The sequence below is a fragment of the Amblyomma americanum genome, chromosome 10, assembly GCF_052857255.1.
Source record: "Amblyomma americanum isolate KBUSLIRL-KWMA chromosome 10, ASM5285725v1, whole genome shotgun sequence".
NCBI lineage: Eukaryota > Metazoa > Arthropoda > Arachnida > Ixodida > Ixodidae > Amblyomma > Amblyomma americanum.
Genome location: NC_135506.1, coordinates 147401498 through 147424897, shown reverse-complemented (window position 1 = coordinate 147424897; position 23400 = coordinate 147401498). Strand labels below are relative to the sequence as shown.

At 44.1% G+C, this 23400-nt stretch overlaps 1 protein-coding gene across 3 annotated transcripts in view; it reads left to right on the top strand.

The window, feature by feature from the left end:
• The window catches only part of egl (Egl_like_exo domain-containing protein), a 216822-nt gene that overhangs the window by 30228 nt on the left and 163194 nt on the right, over positions 1–23400 (top strand). For 2 of the 3 annotated variants that reach the window (XM_077639463.1, XM_077639462.1), the window contains exons 2-3: positions 4447–4564; positions 15198–15407. In XM_077639463.1, coding sequence (XP_077495589.1) covers positions 4447–4564; positions 15198–15407 — 328 coding nt within the window. The remainder of the gene's footprint in view (positions 1–4446; positions 4565–15197; positions 15408–23400) is intronic. The other variant, XM_077639464.1, reaches the window with a different exon arrangement.

Genomic DNA, 23400 nt, shown 5'->3' with positions numbered 1-23400 from the left:
TCTAGTCGGAAGAAGAAAGGCGGTGCAGAACGCACAAAACTTGCAAAACCGAGGCGAGAACAGGCCAAGCCCTTTTGCTTGAAGTGAGCTTGTGTTGTGTGATGCAGCAGTCAGAGATAGAGCTATGAGGGACTGTTGTGTTCCCGGGTGTCCTGCCCACACTCTAAAAGTGCACCAGCTATTTGGCTTTGGTCGTGACAGCGCGCGCCGCAAAATTGCCAATTGCAGGTGAAATCAGACGGCTGGACCAACAGTTGACCCCAAAGTATGCGAGGTAAGGCATGCGAAACGCTTGCTTTTTAGAACAATTTCTGCTGTGGACAGAGGATTAATGCACAACTTAACTTTGCATCCTCATAATTATTGAAATTAGCAGTCATAAAATGCTTCTTCTCGCATTGATTTCATTGTGAACGAGAAACTGTTTAATGGCTGTGTTTGGCGAATATCTAACTGCAGCTCGAAATAAGTAATCCTGATTGTCGGAAAAGTAATCGAAATGTAGGGTATCCCAGTCAAGAGATTGCAGTGGAATATGCTAGGCAAGTTGTAACAATGCTATTATGAAGGAACACAGGGCAAAATGAACGCTACAGAAGAGAACCAACATGCATGAGTGCACCGACTGTTCATAAGGCGCCGACTTCCTTGGCAGATTTGCTGCGATAGTATACTTTAAAGCAACTACTTCTGATTCACTGTTCAAACAATCTCTGGTACCACTCTGTCTTGGTAGAATACCAAATTTCCTGAATTCCACGCGGTGGCTACGGTTTTCTCTTCGAAACGGCGCGCCGCTGCATTGCGCTCAACGCAGCCGAACGGGAGTGTGAGATCCAACATGTCCCCGCCGAGAGCGGTGTCTTCACCCTGAAAGCGGCGCTGGCCCATCGAGGTACCCTACTCTGCGCAACTACGCTCATTCGGGCGTTTTAGACGCTGCGTTAAAACTCTTTACTCGCGCTACGTTCCGCTGGTCCTCCGCTGGGGAACTACCAGTGGAGCAGAACGTAAATGCGCTCAGCTAAAGCTCTTTGATAAACAGATAATGAGATAGTATTTCGGAGTATCATTTAAGAAATGCGTTCGGCCTGCCGTCAGTGCCGTGGGAGGATTTAACTTTAATATTTAGCAAGAGTGAAAAGATCCCCTCACGACTAAGCGCTAGTTCGGGCATTGCGACGGCAGGCGGAAACTGGACAATATTTGAAGTTTGTTCACAGTCGGTGCACGATCGAGCAAAGGCATGCTGGAAAGTACTACTAAATTCATTAGCATACTGGTAAGGTCACCAGTTACGCTACCATTAACTTTAAGCTGGTCCACACTTCCCTTTGTTTCTGACAGGATGCACCAAAACTTTTGGGGGGAGTCTTTCAAGAAATTTGTTAGGGTCCATTCATAAAATTTACTGCGTGCGTTCCGTAACTTACTCAGTAATTCATCCTTAAGGATAGTCAGTATGGCAGTAGCGTTTGCCTTAGTTTTTCGTTTTGGTGCAATACAGCGTTTTAAGTGAAAAATCTATCGGTTAATCCACAGATTGTGACGCTTTACCGTTTTGCAACGTAATGGAACAAAGCAAGACGTAATTAAACTTTTCAATTGATCCCAAAGTTGCGAAATATCTCTGCCTTCCTCAAAATCAGAAAAGAGGTGCACGGATTCATCATCTCCAGCTGGAAAATCATGAAATGCTTTGTGAAAATGCCTGTGCTTTTTTCGATTTGTTTTCACATTAACATGCACGAGCCTGTGGTCCGAAATTCCTTCAGTAGTACAGACTGCGTAATCATCGGAAAAATTTTTAAAAAACACAAGGTGAGAACCGACTGGGTTGTTTCAGTGATGTGTGTTGGAGCACTTACAATCTTCTTGAGGTCGTGAAAAAATATGGTATCAAAAAGAAGGCGGGCGTTATCAGTATCTTCGGATCCCGAAACCGCCAGTTGTTTCCAATCTATGCCCGGTAAGTTAGCCTCCAGTGAGCACTAGCCGGTCATTAGGTTTGAATGTGTGCTCTAAGTACGTGGTCATCGATTCCATAAACGACACAACGCTTTTTGGAGGACGGTAAACCACTCCGAGCAATACCGAAAGATTTTGATAGTTGATTGTGCACTAAATGCATATCATTTTTTGCAATTACAGCTACGCCCCTCATCGTCCTTCTCTGTCACGTTTGATCATTTTGTGGGATGGTGGAATGATTTCAGAATCTGTAATACTAGATGAAAGCCACGTTTCCGTGACCGCTATGATGTGGGGTCATATAGAAAAATAATGTCTTGTAAGTTAGCTGACTTATTAACAAGACTTCTTGCATTAACCAAGATAATGCTCAACTCACTAAGTTTGCGTCAACATGGTTCATCGTCTGCTTTGGTTCGGTATAGTTGAACTGCCTGTGACGTGGATTCGTCTCACACATACATATATCGTGTCGTCCACGTGTAGGCGATCGTAGTCCAATGTAATCTCTTTTTCGCTTGCGCTTTGAATTGCTTGCCAAACTTCCACAGGTTAAAGTGTTTAGTTAGTGTCGTTTTACTGTAGTCGTGGTTGATCGAATAGTTAAAGCGGTTGCTTGGGCGAGTTGGTAAGTCATCATTTCTCCCACAGACTAAAAAAGATAGCAAATAGAGCACGTGTCAAAGTCATTTTTTTCTGCTCCGGATAAGCTTGAGAAGATGTGCAAAATGGTTAACACCGATTTCGTTCGTATTGAATGCGACATCAAACATGAAAATTAATTCGTCTCCTGTGAAGAAGGTGTAGTTTACGCCATTCCCTTGTCATGTGGCAAGCTTTATGCGGGTCAGACGGCGAGATGCCTCAGTGGACACCTGAAGGAGCACAATAACAATGTGCATAATACTGTAAAAGAGCATCTCGGCATCCACTGCAGAGACTGTGACAGCAAAACTTGCCACCCTGATTTCACTCGCACACAAGTGTTAAGGAAGCACAGTAACCAACTAACATGTGAAAAAATTGAAGCAGCGCACATCGCCTGGTCAAAAAACGCCTGCGTTAGCAGCCCATCTTTATCGATTGGTTCCAAAGAACTGGCATTTTTAGCGAGGGGGAAATGATGTTCTTAGTTACCTCCTTTGTTCAGTGCGGCATGTATGAATGACTGTGAATCTATGAATGGTTGTTTTGGTTTCATCTTTTTGTTGGAATTGTATATATGCCTCGTTCCAAGCAATAAACAACAGTTGCAAGTCAGCGCTCGTGTGTGTCGTGTCTTCCTCGTTGTCCCTGCCAAACTGCACGCTGTTCTGATCGAATAGTCTGTGTTCTTTCAGCTTATGGCAGTTGTGTAAGGGTGCAAATTTGTAAACATGAAAATGCAAATGGAATAAAATTGTAAGTGCCTTTTTTTGCAAATTTTATGGTTCTGTGTATCTACTACCTCTGGGCATTTTTTGCACCAAGTTTCATTAATGTACCTGTGATCACACCATTGATGCAGCATATTAAGGCAAGTGACGAAAACAAATTGCATAAAGATGATCAAGCTACTTGCCGTATGCGAGTATAAATATCTAGGCGTGGTTTTTACCCCTTGTTTGTCTTGGCATCGTCATATTAGTACGGCACAACCAAAGCATGTCGGGGCTTTCTGTGTCGTAATTCCAAACATTTTCCAGCTGAAAACACATGTATCAGGTCTGTACTTGACTACATATGTGGAATTCATGGCTCAAAGCTGACAATCAATGAGTAGAAGAATTGGGAAATTTGAGTGTGCGATATATTTTTGGAAATTGCACATGGCTGTTCAGTGTATCAGTGGCTAAGCAAAGCCCTGGTTGGAATTCCTTAGGAAAGCGCAGGAAGGCTCTAAGGTTAGTCTTTTCACAATTTTTTTCATTCCTGAACAGGAATACGATGAGGCAGCTATCTTATTCCTCCTGATTATGTTTCCTCAAGACGAGACCATGGCAATAAGATTCAAGAAATTAGGTGCAAGACTGAGAGGTATAATTGTCATTTTCCCCCGAACAATTTTGGAATGGAACTGTTTACCGCGCTATATCGCCACCACTATGGATAATTACAACTATTTATTATTATTGTTGTGATGTATATAGCAGCGCTATTTGTGTGAAATTGATCTGTAGTAACTGGGCCCTGTGATGTATACTTTGTTGCTTATACTTTGTGTCTTGTTTTTATTATCATCACCTTTTTGTAATTCATTGTGTATTTTAATGTTTTCACAAATGGTTATCTCTTGTTTTCAGTCTTCATCTATGCACATACAAATCTTCACCTGAAATGTTCATTGTAATATCCCACTCCACTGCAATGCCATGTAAAAATTGGTGCTGTGGGTATTGTGATAGATGAATCGTTTGCCCCTATAATGATGCAAATTGCAATGTCAGTGCAGGATGTCTTGTGCTCCGATTGACACGATCACTGTGGTCTGTGCAGGGAGTTCCGGGACTTCCTGGCCAAGCACTCTGATGTATTTGTGGTGAAGGAGGAGCATGTGGTGCTGCGGAGTGTCCTCCAGAATGCTGCCCAAGGAGACGGTCAGGCCGTGGTCAAGGTGAATAGGACAGAAACAGGAGCATTGCAAAACACCATAAACAGTCTAGAAACTGGGCATAATTCAACTGGTAACAGGACTCCATGCCTGCTCTGGTGCAGTTCGCAAACACTACTAGTAAACAAGGAACATGGGGCATCGCAGGGCTTCCGTGAAATGAAGCAGCAGTCACTGATCATGTTAGAAAAAAGACGGAAGTGATAAAGAAAAATGACAGGTGTAACATTAAAGGGAAGCTGAAACGGTTTTCAAATCGCATGAAACGCTGTGGTTGGGAAGAAAGGACCTTGAAAATCGTGTGTAAATTTTTTTCCGATTCTATCCGCAAACAGAGCTGCAATCGCTTCTTAAAAACCCGCCGCCGGCACGCCCTCGTCGCTTCCGGAAGCGCCGGGTTGGGGGACGGCAGAGCGGGAGAACTGGCGGAAGTGACGCCATTCACGGAGAGTCGGCCGGCCGGCTGCGCTGGCTTCGCTGCGGCCCGCGCTTTGGCGAACCACAGATCAACGCAATCTTCTGCCAGTGCCGTTTACTTTCTCTCGTTCGGGCGTTCCCTGTAATGCTTGAAGCCTCTATATAAACCAGTTTTGGTATGGTACTTCTTTCGAACAGCGCTCAGCCCACAGCTTGGAAGAATCCGTCGGTTGTTCTCCGTCAGCCTCTTCCACGTTAACCAGACAATCTTGTTGTACGCAACATGCCGAAACTGCCTGCACAGAATATGTGCAGCAATATTTCTCTTTTTGCTATATTACTTTCTTACCTGTTTGTAAACTCTTTGCCTTTCCCAGCTGGTTCACATCCATGCTGAGCTAAAGCCACTTCCAGCAATGCTTTACTGAGGCACACAGTCTTGAACTTTTCGAGCTTTACGCACTGTGTGCCTTTTTGCTTTTTCCTGATTGCTTGAACCTCGTGGCAGCACAAGCAATTCTCTTAATCTTTCATCAGCGCGCAGCACATGCACCAGCAACTAACTGAACAAAAAACCGATTATATAGCCTAGTATACTTGAGCAAAGAAAACATTTGCATTCATGAGCGCTTGGTCATGACTGACGATCGACAATGGGGCCAGAATTCATGCAAATTTGTCCTTGACTCAGAACGGCAAAGTGGTCGAGCAGCGCTACGCATATATCTGTCACAAGCAATTCTGCCGGCCATCTAGATACGCGACAGCAGCAACTATATCTCGTAGCACACTAGTTTTGATGAGCAGCACTGCGAGCTCCGAAGCCCAGCCATAATTATTTTCAAAAGCGTGTTCAGCATGAAAAAAAAAAACAACGCACGGGGATAAGTGCAAAAGTTTCATGGTTGAACAGTAGCCCGAACAAGCGACAGAAGGAAAGCGCACTCGGGAGCTTCCTCCCGGTCGCCTCGTCTCTTCGCGCTGTAGTACAGTAGTGCACCCACTCCAAATCATCCAGTTTTGCATTTTTTTGTAGTTCAATCAATCAATCAATAATTTTATTTCTTCCTCACAAAAAGATTAGCGGAGGACGAGGAGGGCTCGAAGAAAAAGTGGAAGTTTCCACTTGACGAGCTTCGAACCCCCTATTTACAAGGCATATACAGTGAAAGATTAAGAAACATACATCTTTATACATTAGAAAGTTTAAAAGTCAGTACGTATAATATGCAATACAAAAATAATATACTCATTTTTGAGCCACAAATAAAGGTCAGTATGTACAAGGAAGGCAGCCACGGTAGCACACCAATTCTACAAGAGAATTTCTAAAATACATAAAACAATTTCATACACGCTCACTGTCGCATTACAAAGGACTTAAGCATATTGTTGGTAATGGTGCTTATGTTAATTCCTTGACAATGAAGATGGTTTAGTAGGGTCGGTAGGGCATGACGGAGCATTTGTTCAGATAGTCTTAAGCGTGAGTAAGGAATTTTCCAAATTAGATTAGTGCGTGTATTGTAGTGTCGTGTTTGAGGGGTCAAGTTAGCAAGTGTACGGAGAATTTCAAGCGAGTCATGCTTATATCGCTTTGCAAGGTAGAATGAGTACATATGATGGATGGAAAGAATGTCAAATTTAGTGAAAAGTTCGGATGTATGTTCACGATAACGAACATTTGCTATGCTGCGGATCGCTCTTTTCTGTAGGACATGTATGAGATTTAAATTACCAAGGTTTTGTTTTACCCCACACTAAGAGACAGTAGTTAACATGTGAAAGGAAAAGTGAATTGTAAACGTGTAATTTAACGGCCGTCGGTAAGTACGATTTATATTTAGTTATGACCCCAGCAGCTTTTGCTATCTGTGTGGTAACGTGGTCAACGTGCGTGTCCCAGGACATATTTTTGTGAAAGTGGACACCAAGACATTTGACAGAATCTAAGATTTCTACATCTGCGTCGCCTAAAGTGAACGTCATCTCTGGAGCGCTGGCTGCTTGTCTGGTAGTGAAAGTAATTGCCTTTGTTTTATTAGCATTAATCTGTAAAGAGTTTATTTCGTTCCAGGTGGTCAGTTTTTCCAGAGTGTTGTTTATTTCGGGTTGAAGAGAATGATAGGAACGACTGTGAAAAAATATTGTCGTGTCGTCTGCATATGTTACGTTTTCTGCGTTGCTACTAATGCACGTAATATCATTTATGTACAAGTTAAATAATAGGGGACCAAGTATGCTGCCTTGGGGGGACACCTGCTTTTATTGGCTGGCAAGTGGATAGAATTTCCTGTATGGAAATGCACTGCATTCTGTTTTCGAGGTAAGACTTTAAGAGGTCGAGAGGTATTCCACGTATTCCATATACTTCCAGTTTTTTTAACAAAGTAACATGGTTTATGCTATCGGATGCCTTCGAAAAGCCTATATATACACCTGCAATTACATATTTTTCTTCGATTGCTTTCAAAATTATTTCTTTTTGAGCCAAAAGAGCATATTCTGTGGACATTCCTTTTCTAAAGCCAAACTGAGTGGGATTAATTAAATTATGTTTAGTTGCAAACTTGGTAATTCGTATGTGGATGAGTTTTTCTAGACCTTTCGAGAAGACTGGCAGGATGGAAATTGGCCGATAGTTTGCCAGATTATTTTTGTCCCCTTTTTTAAATATAGCGACTACCTTAGCGATTTGCATCTTCCTGGGGAAAGTGCCTGTTGAGAGGCAAATATTGTACAAGTATGTGAGCGGCGACAAAATGAGGTCTAGTGCATATTTTACTGGTTTGATCTGGATATTATCAATATCACAAGCAAAGCTGTTTTTCAGTGAATGGTACACAGCACAGACCTCAGTCTCGCTTGTAGGGTCAATGTAAAGACTTTGTGGATTTCTAAAAGGCCTTCGGGCGTAATTAGGCAAGTAACCATAAATAAATGAACAAACAAATGCTTTACCTCGCGTGACTCGTGTAAGCGTGCCGGTGATCTGATTTAGATCACGTTTGCAGTCGTTACAAGAATTTGGTGGCCAGGCTTTTATGCAGCAGCGGTACACAGAAACGTTTCGACGCAATTTACTTTTTTTTTTACTGCCACTTGCACCTACACAAAACATATGCACACGCATGCACCTACACAAAACATACGTATCAGTCGAGATTTGGTTTTCGTGTTACCCTGGTAGGACGTGAAAGGCCCATACTGGGTTAACGAAATTTCCGGCTTGCAGGCACCGCCATGCAGTCACTTCTCTATTAGCTTCTTATCAGGCGGTGGTGCCAGTTTTCTGTTTAGTCTGTATAGTTCTTAACGATTTCGGAATAGTTTTGCGTGCGCTCGTCCAGATCCCGACAGTACGGCGGTTCCATGGTTACCCAGAAGCACAGAATATGGGAATGCGCTGACTACCCCGGAGTCGACGAAGATATTGATAGCAGAGAAAGCTGGGAAGCCCTGCTGCGCAGCGAAGAACCCGCTCGGCAGAAACAAGCCAATCCGCCTGGCGGCTGATGCTGCGAAGAGATAGTCTCTTTGTTAGCCTTTAGTCACGGAGGCACCGGCCCCCGCCCTCCAGGCCTGCGTGCTGGGGGCGGTGAGTAGTAAGGCTTCTTCATTTCCGGTGAAAATAAAAGCTGTCATCCACCCATCCATCAAGTCGAGATTTCCAACACGTGAACATGACGCGACTTGACATTCGCTGCCGGCACACTCCGCGGCGTCGTTGGTTCCGCCATTTTCTGAAGCTGCTGATGGCTCGAACATGCATGGTGAAAGTGCAAACTGTTCATCACTGCTTGAATTATCCATAATTTCCATAGCATAGTCCTTAAAAGCCCGCTGAAGCAACACGCTACGCAGCAACGCCGTCGGTGCCGGCCGGAGATCCCCGTGGATGACGTCACGACGGTCCCGACCAATCGCGAGCAAGAGCAGCGTTCGCTCGGCGCCCTGAGGCGATGGGGCGCGTTTTCTTCTAAAAAACAGCTTTTTGCGTTTATTTCTGCTCTTTTTGAATGAGATATTCTGTTTCAGTGGACTAAAAACTATAGAGTGACGTAGAGATCTCATTTTTTTCGAAAAGTGCTTCAGCTTCCCTTTAAGAGACCGGCAGAGTGGGTGAGGGAACAAGCGCAGGTTAATGACATCCTAGTTGAAATCAACAGGAAGAAATGGGCTTGGGCAGGGCATGTAATGCGAAGGCAGGATAACCGCTGGTCCTTAAGGGTAACAGAGTGGATTCCAAGAGAAGGAAAGCGTAGCAGGGGCGACAGAAAATAATGTGGGCGGGTTGAGATGAGAAGTTTGCAGGGATTTGGTGGTGCAGCTGGCAAAGGACAGGGTTAATTGGAGAGACATGGGAGACGCCTTTGCCCTGCAGTGGGTGTAGTAGCAAACAGCAATGTGTCATCCTGTCAGTATGAAAGGGGAAGTAAAGAAAGCCCTAGGAGCAATGCAAAGGGGAAAAGCAGCTGGTAAAGATCAGGTAACAGCTGTTGAAGGATGGTGGGGAGATTGTGCTAGAAAAACTAGCCACCCTGTATACACAATGCCTTATGAACTCGACCGTACCAGAAGTGGTGGTTCAACAGCGCAACAGCACACACAGACCAAGTAGGAGACGAGACACACAAACCAGCGCTGAACTTACAACTGATTTTTTATTGGGAAGAAGCACGTCATATATACAGTCACGAAAAAACAGCGCACATGCGCAATGTCAAGAAGACACCTAGTGATAGTACATGGTAAAAACCGCTTTAAAAGCACGTGTGCATCCGCTGGACCGCTACCCACTATGTAGCATATTGATTTCTCGAGGCGATAATGAAACAGATGGCATACTCATGCATCCTTCACTTTTTCTGATAATATGAAATGCCTCAGCTACTTCTCGAGTGCGCTGGTCAGAATGAACGAACAGGACATCAGTGTCATCAAGAAACGGCCTGCATTTGCACGTGAAACAATGTTTAGCTAGGTTAGTTTCTTTCTTCGTTAAAGAATTAGCGTGCTCCATGAGCCGCACGTTAACGCAGCGGCCAGTCTGTCCTATGTATGTAAGGCCACAGGACAGGGGAATTTGATACACTACGCGTGTCTTGCAGGAAACATATCTATTTTCATGGTTTATGCTGCAAGCATTTCTTCTGTGCCCTTCATGCCTTCTTTGAACCGCCGCCCCCACTCTTTCTAGTTTGTTAGGTGCAGAGAACAGAACCTTTACCCCATGCTTGCTCCCCACCGTTTTAATCCGGTGCGACAGCTTGTGGACATACGGCATAACCACTACCCTTCTTCTCCCTTCTTCCGAACCCTTTTCCAGCCCCGAGGTACTTGCAGACGATTTCAGGGAACGGCGGACTTTGTCTGCACTCGAAACAAGAACTGAGTCTGGGAAACCAGCTTCCCTACATCTGTCTGCCTGGGCTAAGAGACTGGGCATCATTTTATGAAAACAAGATTTCTTTACTGCCATTCCTAAGCATCCCAGAAGTTGAGCTTGTTCTTGAACGTAGTAGGCAGTACAGTGTACGGGGAGCTCAAGAAAATTCTAGTCCCTGACAGTCCTATTGACAAGACCTTCGCAGACATAAAGAAGGTACTTGAACAACACTTCAGTTCCGAGTACTCAGTAATAGCCGAACGTTGCAAGTTCAACAAACGCACGCAGCAGGAAGGAGAATGCGTCAAGGAATTCATGACGGAACTTAAACATCTGGCGCGTAATTGTGAGTTCAAGGCGTTTCTGAATGATGCTTTGAGGGATCGCCTGGTGGCAGGATTGCGCGACCAAGAGACTCAGAGGATATTGTTCGCAACGGAAAACTTAACCTTTGAAAAAGCTTGCAAGATTGCGCTCGAAAAAGAACTTGCTGCGAAGCAGCTTCAAATGGAGCCGCAGAGAGACTCGTAAGAACGACGAAGGAAGCGCTCCTAAAACATGTTCTGCACTTCGATTGTCCGATCCAGGGACCTGGAAAAGACCTCTTGAGAAGACAAATCTTCGGAAACCCATCGCGGATCATCTGAACCTCCTAGAAATGGAGCCGCAGAGAGACTCATAAGAACGACGAAGGAAGCGCTCCTAAAACAGGTTCTGCACGATAAAAATGAGAGAGTAAAGAGTACAGTACAAGACCGCCTGAATAAATTTCTTTTTTGTTATCGAAACACCCCACATTCGATGACTTTGCGGACGCCTGCTGAAGTTTTCCTCAAGCCTCTGCCCCGAATTACTTTGTCTCTTCTCAAACCAAGTTTTGCAGGGGACATGGCGGAGCGTCAGAGACTAGACACGGAACAACGTAACGACCGAAGAGGATGCGCTGAATCCTTCTCCGTGGGCGATGCAGTCTACGTGAAAACTACACGTGGTGAGCCTGTATCGTGGCTTGAAGGTACTGTTGAACAAGTTGTCAGCCCAGTCACGTACATGATTAGGGTTCAAGGCCGACTACAGTTCACTCATGTTGATCACCTGCGGACCAGAAAGACCAGCGTATGGACTGAAGCCACCAATCATACGACAGCACTAACCGGTCAGGAGAAAGATGGGGCGAATGGTCTAGGAGGTTCAGAAGATCCGCGATGGGTTTCCGAAGATTTGTCTTCTCAAGAGGTCTTTTCCAGGTCCCTGGATCGGACAATCGAAGTGCAGAGCCAACCTTCTCCAAGAAGAGATCCAACTCGGGGGACCTCTTCAGAGCCAAGGGTGTCCGCCGACCAACAGACTCCTCGGGCCCTGCTACCAAGACCACCACAGGACCCACAAGCAGTGGCAGGTGGAGGGCGTCCAGAGCGCGGCGAGACCAGATCTAATGGCACAGCACATGAGGAGCCTACCCCTACAGGAAACCAGTCATCAGCAGTAGCATTGCGACGAAGCACCCGTGCGCGAAACCCTCCCGAGAGATACACTACAGAAGACTTCAGGAAGAAGAGATAGTAGTAATTAAAATGACTTTTGTTTCACTAAGAAGGGAAGAATGTGATACGTTATCAGTTCAAGCACGTGCCTATGACGTAGGACCGTCTCGGCACATGCTATAAAAGCAGAGGCGTCGTGGAATAAAACACACTCGTTCCTGCCCTCGCTCGTGCGGCGTGTCTTCTCTCGGCCACGACAGAACACCTAGCACCTATGCACACACCCGATTTTTACATATAAAGTCGGCCATCCCACTCAACAAACGTGCTACTCAGGTAGTAGGTTAACAGTTACAGAAAGGATCCTGTCATGATTCCACACTTATTTTGGAACACGCATTCATCGTTGTCCTCCGTTGTCCTCCGTGATACATTGCTGAATATGTTCAGCAATGTATCACGGAGTGTGTGCTGTTATGCTCTTGAACCACCACTATGCATCACCAACTAGCCCAATCTGCAGTTCTTCTACGTACCAGAAGCTTGGATGAATGCTAACATTATCTTAATTCATAAGAAAGGAGACATCAAGGACTTGAAAAATTACAGACCGATCAGCTTAATGTCCGTTGCCTACAACCTATTTGCTAAGGTAATCACTAATAGAGTCACAGTAACCTTACACTTCAGTCAACCAAATGATCAGGCAGGCTTTCGTAAAGGATATTCCACAATAGATCACAGTCACACTATCAATCGGTGATAGAGAAATGCACAGAATATAACCAACCCCTTTATATAGCCTTTATTGTTTGCGAGATAGCTTTTGACTCTGTGGAAGCCTCGGCAGTCACGCAGACATTGCGGAATCAGGGTGTAGAATAGCCTTATGTCAAAATACTGGAAGATATATATATATATATATAGCAACTGCACAGCTACCATAGTCCTCCATAAAGTCAGCAATAAAATTCCAATAAGGAAGGGCGTCGGGCAAGGAGGCACGATGTCGCCAATGCTATTAACCGCATTTATACAGGAGGTGTTCCGAGGCCTGAATTGTAGAACTGTTGGGGATAAGAGTTAATGGAGAATACCTAAATAATCTGCAATTTGCTGATGTCATTGCCTTGCTAAGTCACTCAGGAGGTGAACTGCAAAGCATGACCTATGAGTTAGACAGACAGACAGGCAGAGCATTATGGTGGGTCTAAATATGAACATGCAGAAAACCAAGCTCACTGGTGCAAGCATGATTACAGTTCACGCAAGACATCCTGTGGCTAACTCCTGGAAAACGTTCATCAGGTCATGTGTCTTGAGTGCTCATTACCTGTTTCCGCACCTTGTTTGATGGCACATGGGCGGGTCTTGAAAAAACACAAGAAAGCACTTCGCTGATGCCACGCATGTATAGGATGTTTGCTTGCGATCAGTTGTCACCGGATGCATAACTTGCTCTTATCTCAGATAACCGTTGGCTGAAAAGCTCCTGGCGTATTCTTTTTAACTCATTTTGCGGATCTTCTTGCAAACGCAGATTTAGTGATTGAGGCAACGACGGAGGCTTTGTGTGCAACCATGTGGTTTGAATTAAAGTTCAAGTACATTGTGGTGTCCATAGGCTTTCTATACATTAAAAAGGAAAGGCGGCTTTCTTTTTCACATTTGATCTTAAACTTTAAGCTTGTGTCTACACTGTTCAGTTCATGTCGGAATCATAATGAGCCTTTTCTGCAAAAATTCTAAAGCAGTCAACATACCGTTAAAAGACATTGGTCACCGGAGGGAAGGTTTGCAGTCCTTTAATGCGAAAGCATTACTAGTCCCATTACGCAGATGGTACAGAAAATCCCAGTGATGGCAAGAAAAATAGGGTGATATCATCAAGCGGCCGTATGACACACATGGTGGGCAGAGCACTGACACATCAGGCAATCCTATACATGTCCTTCGTATTTACATACTCCCGACTGGACGACCTCCATGTGGCATCATTCATGGTGGTGGCATTCATACCAAAACTGATGCAGCCGTTTGTTGTACTACAGAGTTCTGAATGGTGTCATATGATTTCTCATTGCACATGTGCTAGTCAAGTTGGAGGCCAGCTTGCGACAGGGTTTTGAGCCAACAATATATGCACTTCCCAGACTTTGTTATTAAAACTGTGGCATAACCGCTGGTCATACGACATTCAAGGTGGTGCCATTACTTGTGCGTGCATTCCCACATGTAAGCAGTCCTAAGTGTCTTTCCTCCAGTGCTTCCATGATGCCTTGCCTGGCATCTGTTTGTAGAATTTACGGAAGTATGTGTTGCTCAGTCAAAGCCGTAGCAATGGGCTCAGCTCCGGAACGTCAGAAGTGCAGCCTGCCGCACATTTTTTTTTTTTCCAACAGTGGTTGAAGAGCTCCCAGTGTGTGTCCTGTTCCTTTTGGCTAAAGGGCTGAGCATGTCATAGAGGACCTCTGCAGTGGCCCTGCAGTCAGGTTGATGATGATGTCATAGAGGTGCCCTTAAAGTTGACACAGTGGCAACCTTGTGTTGTCCACCATGGGATGTACGTGGACCTTGGGAAGACCTTGTATAGCTGGAGCCGAACCATCGAGGGCGGTAGTGAAGCTTGTTGGTGTCTGGCGGCATGAATTTAAACAGGCCTACCATCAGTTCTCGGAGTTGTTTGCATTCTGGCCGTAAGATTTCCACACACTGAGCATTTTGTGGTTGAGCAGGATGTTTTACAGCCACAGAGAGTATTGTGCCGATGGTGCCAGATGACGGGATTAGCAAGTTCATCTCCATTTGGGAGACCATTAGCCAAGTGGGTTGGTATTTCTTGCAATTGGGGGGGGGGCTTCAAAGATCTGCACTAACATTTATGTGAGAATTGGTTAGAAAAGTAGTCTTGTATGTTTGGTGGCAGTAGTAAGGATGTCGCACAGGCATTTCATAGGGGGCAGGTAAAGGGCACCTGAGCAGTTCCTTTTGACAAAGCCAACCCCCCCCCCCCATCCTGTGCATTGGTGCCCAAGATGCCCTTCAACCTTGTATCCAATGCCCTTGCACGTGCCAGTGTGGCATTGCAGGTGGCACTGGGATTACCTACTGGAGGGCTTCCTGTGAGGGGCACTCTAGCTTTGTTTTGGTTTAAAAAAACATACATTTTAGTGGGCAAAAAGTGGCACAGAAGGAGGCGGTGCTGTTAATTTCACAAAGTGGCTGCTCTCAAATGCAGTGGTTGGAGATTAGAGTAAGAAAACTGGAAGCACTAGCAGAGGCAGCCACTTGTGCTGAAACACTTTTGTGTGGATGTGAGCTGATGATGAGTGGCTGGTGCTGCCAGGTAGCGGAGGAAGTGCCCCTGGACTCTGGGCTACGTGACCAGCTGACATCCATCTTCGAGGGGTTCCTGCGGTCACGGGGCGGTTCAGCCAGCCTGGAGGCTTTGCACGGCCACCTGACCTCCCGCTTCAGCCGTGACACCTACTCACGCATGGTGCAGAGCCCCCAAGACCTGTCGGCTTTCCTTCGCATGAACACGCACCGCTTCCAGGTGGGGCCACACACTTTCAGCTCTTGAGATGCGGCGTGCCTCGGCGTAACCAAGTGAACGAGCTCATCAGAATAAAGAGCGAATGCAGAGGGCAGCATGAAGGAGGAGGAAAGCCAAGTTGGCACTCTACACTATCGGTTGCACTGCTCTTGTACCTTTACAGTTTCGCTCTTTATATAACAGATGCCGCTGACGTAAAATGTCTAAAGAACTGCGTTCAAATTTCGCATTACGGAGTAATTTGATGGAAGAGGTTCCTTTCCCTTCCCCCACTACACTTGAATATTTAAATAAATGTTCTCACGTCTGCAAACATGGGCGAGAACATGGAAAGTGACCCATTTACAGTGGAATCTCGCTGATACAGATCTCATGGGGCTGCTTGCATATCACCCGAAATTTGTATTGTACAAAACCTAATAACATTGGCACACATGGGAAGGGCATTTACACAAATCTGTTTACGGTTAAAGGGACTTATTTGCAGCCATTTGCCACTTGTCAGGGTTCGTGGGGCACACTTTGTGACTGGTGGTTTTGCCATTGGCGATGCGAGGGCAGTTGCATGTTCAGGCATACAGGGGCACTAGTTTCATCGTTAGGGGTGTAGCATACATGCAGTATACATAGGCCTTCCAGGTGCTTTGCTGCTGCACTTTCACGTGTTAGAACAATACGACTTGACTCTGAAAGTTCACGCCATGGAAGAGTGCACCCCATGCCTTTGTGCAGCGACACATCTGGCAGGAGGGCATGTGCCTATGACGCGTCACTTGGACCCCTCCCAGCATGCCGCTTCTATCACATGCCTTCGCTCACATCACTCTCACATAGCAGAATTAAAATTCAACAGTGCTACGAAAGCGTAATCATGCATGTGCAGTTACTCTATGGCATGCAAATAGGCACTCTTTAGGTGCTCACACTCAGCGACTCTACGGGTAACGAATGGGCATGTGCAGAACACTCACTGAACACTCACTGTGTCTACAAGCATGTTACGAGATGCATTGCGGCCACCAGGTTGTTCGCTGGTCTGCTTTTTCTACCTGGCGACTATCGCGTTATTGTTCACTAATCCACTGCACTTCCTTGCCGCACTCGTAGTGGACACGAGGCATGCTAACTGGAAAGCAAACAGGTGCGTGCAGCAGACGTACACTGTTGTTAAAACCGCACAATCTGTAACTGTGCGTGCACACGCATTATTAGTGTTCAGTAAAAGAACATATGTGCATTTTGCGCCAGCTGTCCTGAGGTGCTTATGCATCGAGGCTGGTTTGTGGCAGCACTTCACTGCAACGTGCTGCTTGAAAGTTCTTGACACGGTTTGGGATGTTGGCTGAGGTGGGCAGCACACAGCTGGCTGCAATCTGCTGGCAACACCATGGCCTGCACTTGAACAGCCGGAACTGGCACTCACGGCACAACTTACAGAACTGGTTCAGTGAGTGCAGGTGGAAATGTATTGTGTTTGTGACATTTACAGCGCATGCATGCTTACTGCATATGCCCAACTTGACATGTCCAATGAGGTTAGACAAATTGAGCAACCATTTGCAACACGTCCAGTTTTTCAGCCACTGTTGTATACAGACTTTATGGACTCTATGGATACATGACGCGGTGCTGCCCAAAGTCCGGAAAATTAACCATGTCTGAAAAATCTGTCGGCACAAGTTCTTTTAAAAAAAAAAGAGCATATGAATCCTGTGGTAGTGCTCGAGACTTTGATGCTTAGTGCTCTCTGCTGCCAACACAAGCTTTAAACCATTTCTGTGGTCGTGAGACTCAGTCCTGCCGTGGTGATTGAGATAAAATCAATGCCCTCCAGCATCAGCTCATTGGGATGAACAACCTGGGTCTCAGAAGCCCACTGCAGTGCCAGTACGGGACTCCTCACGATTAATCTATGAACTTATCATTGTATTCTTAAAAGTAGGTTAAGCATCCTCCGCATGTTTTTTTATTACAGTAAAAGCTCGTTAGTTCGAACTCGGTTATATCGAACTTACAGTTAATTCGAACTGACGCCCACGTCCCAGCACAGCTTTGTGTATTTCGATGGCAGAAAACTCCTGATAATTCGAACAAGTCGGCATCCGCTGCGGTTCATTCAAACTAGGAGCCCTTGGCTGACACCGCTCCTCGTAAATACAAGTTGAGTCATAACTAGTACAACGTGCTGCAGATTTACTAGAGACGTAAAACAATTGAAAAGAAAAAAACCCGAGCGCACGACGCTTCCGGAGCTAGCACTCCGATGCATGCCAAAACAGTTTTCCCCTGCCGGAGCACTCGCCCGTGCAGCCGATGCTTCAGCACTTCGGCACAAGTCGTTCCAGGTTTTTGTTGTGCTGCGGTCGCTGGGTTGCAGCCACGTGGTGCACACAACGCAGTATTGGTCAAATGTTTAAGGGAAACCCCTAAGGTGGAGAAGACTTGTAATAAGGGAGTAATTACTCATTGGCATCCACCCAAGCGCAATGAACGTGCCAGTGAGCACTTGTGGAATGTGCGCAACCAATATGGAAGCTTCCTTGCAGACCACTGCAAAACCTGCAAAGAGTGTCATCCGGAACTAAACAAAACAATTTTTTTGAAGAGTGGAAAAGACAAGTTTGAGTGAGAAGTAGTAGAGGCATATTTTATTAAGAAAGTGGGAAGCGCATGCGTTAGCAAACCGTCCATTTCAATCAGTGACGCTGAGGTGGCTTTTCTCGAAGGGTGTCTTCAGGTTTTAATGTGTTGAAGTTTTCTCTGCATAGTTTGTTGTTCCTGAATGTGTTTCAACAGCCAAACGAGAATTGTGTGGAATCCAATACCTTTAGTTCTTTGACGCTGAGAGGATTTCTCAAAGCTTTTAAGTTTTCATGTCCACCATTTTTTCCGAGTTTTTTTTTTTTTTTTTTGAAGTCTTTCTTTCTTTATTCTCAGAAACAGTACACAAACTGTTGGTTGGACCCATAGCCTTTACGGCTAGTGAGGGGTCCAAATACAACACAAGCACAATACTACCGCAGACCGTGTAAAATAAAAAACTTCAAGATTAACACACACAATTGATTCCTACATTTCCATGGAAATTAAATAGTGTTTTAAAGATGCTGAAAAGTTAATTTTTTCTTTAACTTCATTCGGGATTTCATTCCACACATGGGCTCCACTGTATTCTAGGAGTCTCCGGCCGTACATATTGTAACAAGGTGGTAAATTAAATAGATTGTTAGTTGCAGCTCTTGTTTGTTTCATTGGTAATCTAAATAAACTAAGGGGCAGGGGGTTGTTAGATTTTATTACATTGTTTACTATTTCAGCTATCTTCAGTTTATATGCCATTGATAGGGGTAAGATACGAAGCTGCTGAAAGAGTGGCCTGCTGGGGTGTGTATTATTTGAATAAGTTATCATACGAATAGCTCGTTTTTGAAGGCGAGAAACAGGATCTAGGTATGTTTTATATGTACCACCCCACGCTTCCGGGCAATAAGATAAGACTGTGCACAAAGGCGAAATACAGAACGCGTAGAATTGGAAGATCAAAGCAGTCCCTGGCCTTTAGTAAAACATGACAACCATAGGCTAATTTGGAGCAAACATTATTAATTTGTTTTTTCCAGTGCATATCAGACGCGAACAGGACACCAAGATACTTGTATTGAGGCACCCTCAGCAGAGTCGTGTTGTCGATAGTTACAGATATACGTTCGTAGTTCATGTTCTTCCTGCGCGAGTGAAACACGGTGTACTTTATTTTCTCAGTATTAAGGGTTAACCGATTACTTTTAAACCACTGCGAAACTTCACCAAGCTCTTCATTAATTATACATTTAAGTGCCACTAAATTTTCCCCTGTAAAAAGCAGTGCAGTGTCATCAGCATATATTACAGCTTTCGAATATTTCAGCGTTGATGGAAGGTCATTAATATACAGGGAAAAGAATAGCGGCCCAAGCACGGAGCCCTGAGGCACACCTAGATTAATGCTTTGCGGTAGTGAGGCTAAATTGTTCACGACAACTTATTGTTTCCGTCCTGTAAAATAGCTTTTAATTAGATCACGAATTTTCCCTCTTAAACCGTAGGTTTCCAATTTCTGTTGTAGTATTGTGTGATCAACCGTATCGAAAGCTTTTGATATGTCTAAATATACTACTATGGCCAGCTTGTTATTATGCAGTGCAGAATTTATAAGTTGTGAAAGAACAAGAACTGCGGATGACGTTGACCTTTGGGGCCTGAAGCCATGCTGATTATGACATATAATGTTATATTTATTTAGAAAATTTTGTATACGTTTACAAAGAACCTTTTCAAAAACTGTATTGATTGCATTTAATACCGATATTGGTCTGTAGTTTCGCGGATCAGATCGCTCACCGCCTTTATAAATAGGTACAACCCTTGCAACCTTCAGCTCGTCAGGATATATTCCGTTTGCCAATGAATGGTTAAATATGTGTAGTAGATGGATCGCTAGTATATCAATGTTGTTTTTGATCAGTCTAACGGGTATTGCATCAGGTCCTGCCGCCTTGCCGGCTGAAAGGCTGCCGACTGCAGTGATTACTTCTTCTATGTCTATGTCAGGCAAAGCAAAACTGTTGTTAACACGTTCCGGCATCTTCGCCGTAGGTGCGTCAGCATGAATTTGTTGGTCATCCATTCATTATCACACGATGTGTTAAAGCAGGGATTTTGATATTGCGATCTGTTTTCCTTGGCCAAGCATGCGTCTTTGTTGTGAGGATGAATTGCTTTCCTGTTGGTTTTGCGCTCGGATAATCTTGGCACCTAGTCAAAAAAAAAAAATGTTTGCTTTTATCAGGAGTGTAGGGCTGAATGGATGAATGTATCTTCTGGTCTGTTAGAAGTAGCACCTACTTCCTGAATTCTGATTGTTGTTTACAATCTTATTCTTGTGTGATAGAATGTAAGGGTTTGGTCGAATAAACCTTAGTTGCAAGTTGGCGCCCGTCCTGTTGTGTTCTTGTGCCCCTTTTGTCCTTGTTCTTTTCGCGCCGTCCTGACATCATCTACAAGTGCTGCCAACCGGCTACAAAGGAATGCTATACAGCTTTCTCAGAAACTTCGCCGTTAAAGAAAAAAAAATTCTTTTGTAGTCGTTAGGCTGCACTTCGGTGGTTGCCAATGAGTAATTACTGCATAGTGCTGATTCAACAGTGCAATCACACACAGGCTTTTTCAGAAACTTCGCCGTTAAAGAAAAAAAAATTCTTTTGTAGCCGTTAGGCTGCACTTCGGTGGATGCCAATGAGTAATTACTGCATAATGCTGATTCAACAGTGCAAACACACACAGACCAAGAAAGAGATGCGCTGGTTTGTGTGTCTCGTCTCTTTCTTGATCTCTGTGTGTTTGCACTGTTGAACCACCATTATGCATCAACACCAACAGCCCAATCTGCAGTTCTTCTTATTTATTTATTTATTTATTTATTTATTTATTTATTTATTTATTTATTTATTTATTTATTTCAAATACCTTTATGGCCCACAGGGCATTGTTGAGGGGATGGTACACACTTTTAAATAAACTTGTTACAAAAGAAGACAACGCATACAGTAAAAAATTTTTTTAAAAATATACCGGAAAATATACATAATTCAAAAACCCGGAACATGAAGTGAGTTAAAAATGACACAAATACCAAGAAACGCTAAATCACACAAAAGGAAAGTGATGCAAATTGCATTATGCCACCATTAGTACAAATATTAACGCAGCAAAACTGGCGAAAAAAGTATGCAAGAATGCGCATGAATACGAGGAAAAAGAAATGGAACCAAAGCTATGGTAAGCAATAATGTGTTGATAACTTCTTCTTAAATTCATCAAAGTCATTGGAAAGTGCAATATCCCGTGATAGGTGGTTCCAGTCCAACGATGTTTTTGGAATGAATGCATTCATGCAGGATTTTGTACGGCACTGTGGAACACCAATTTTGCATGGGTGATCTAAGCGGGATGAAACATGTTGGCGGCCTGAGTAATGTATCTTTAAGGGCGGAATTCATGTGGTAAATTTTAAAAACAGACACAGGCGTGATATTTTCCTGCGCAGTGAGAAGGGGGTTAGTGACAATGTGTTTTTCATTTCTGTGACGCTAGACAAACGATCATAGTTACAGAAGATGAAACGTGCTGCTCTGTTCTGTACGGCTTCGAGGGCGTTGATAAGAGAGTTAGTGAAAGGGTCCCATACTGAGTTAGCATATTCTAATTTAGAGCGGACAAACGATTTGTACAGAAGTTTAACAGGTGTCGGGGCAAGGACAAATTTCGTTAGCGGACGCGGTGATAGAAGTAACATGTGCTTTCCAAGTTAGGTTTGACGTTATAATGACGCAGAGGTATTTGTAAGATGTTAACGGTGTTAGCAGGGAAGAACAAATAGTGTAAGGAGCGGGGCACGGATTGACGCGACGCGAAAAACGCATTACTTTGCATTTAGTCTCAATAAGTGTCATTTTCCATTCTGAACACCAGTTAGATACAGTAGCTAAGTCTTCCTGGAGTAGTACAGTGTCATTAGTTTCATTTCATTTTATTACCTTAAAGACCCACGATGGGTATTGCATAAGGGGTGGGTGCATATATTTTGGTAAGCAAGTGTTAACACAACGAAACATGATTTATTTATTTATTTATTTATTTATTTATTTATTTATTTATTTATTTATTTATTTATTTAAATACCCTAAAGGCCCAAGTGGGCATTACATAGGGGGGGAGGGCATGAAAACAACACAATACAGATTATTGGCACACAGTACTTAACAAATACAAAGAATAACTATATATACAAATTGCAAGTACACATCACTGCAGTCGCTGAAAGATACATAGGTTGAGCGTATGAGACTTAATGCTTCAACAATACTGAAAATATCACGGTGAATTTTCTAGGCCAAGGTGCGATGAAAGTTTTGTTTGAAAATGTGATAACTCAGTTTCAGAAACTATGTCGGCCGGTAACGAGTTCCACTCTGCCATAGATAATAGTAAGGGTGATGTTTGATATTTCAGTGTTCGTGCGAAGATGGGTTGCACTTTGTGGGAATGATCAGACCGGGATGAAACATGATGGGCAGGGGCGATGCGATCAGCTGTGAACGGGGAGCCATCGTAGTACAAGGAATGAAAAAACGATAAACGAGAGAACTTGCGTCGAGTGATAAGGTCGGGAATACTGATAGTTTGCTTCAATAATGACACGCTTTCATACGGTGAGTATGAAGAAAGGATGAACCTCACAGCTTTATTTTGCACAGACTCAAGACGGTTAATTAATGAAACACTACTTGGACTCCATATTAAAGATGCATATTCTAAGGCTGACCTTATGAGTGTAGTATACGCGCGAAGCTTTGTCTCGGGGTTGGCAAGATATAGACGACGTTTGATGAGTCCCAGTTTCTTAAATGCTTTGTTTGTGATGTGATTTATGTGGGTGTTCCAGCTTAAATCTGCACTGAGATAAACACCTAGGTACTTAAAACAATCCGTTCTTTCAACTGTATTCTCATTAATTGTGTAGACATTAGAAGGTATATTAGTGCGCGTGGAAAAGGTCATCAACATTGTTTTTTTGATATTAATTTCCATCTGCCATAGCTGGCACCATTCATTTAGGCGCACTAAGTCGGTCTGTAGAATAACTGCATCAAGGGGGGTGACTATCCTTCTATAGACTATGCAGTCGTCAGCGAACAGTCGCACGTTAGATGATATGTTAGATGCTATGTCATTAATGTAAATTAAAAATAGTAATGGCAAAGTTGGATGAGCATGTGATGGCTGCGATGTCGTTGGCTAGTTTGTTCGTCTTCTGCAGTACGGGAAAAAAAATGATGTGGCAAATGTGGTAGTTTGGGCACGAGGCTGGGAAACTTGAAAAGGGTGACAAGTGCGATGAGATATGCGGGCTGGAGGGACAATATAGGGTGCGCGGCCGAGTGAACTATGGAAA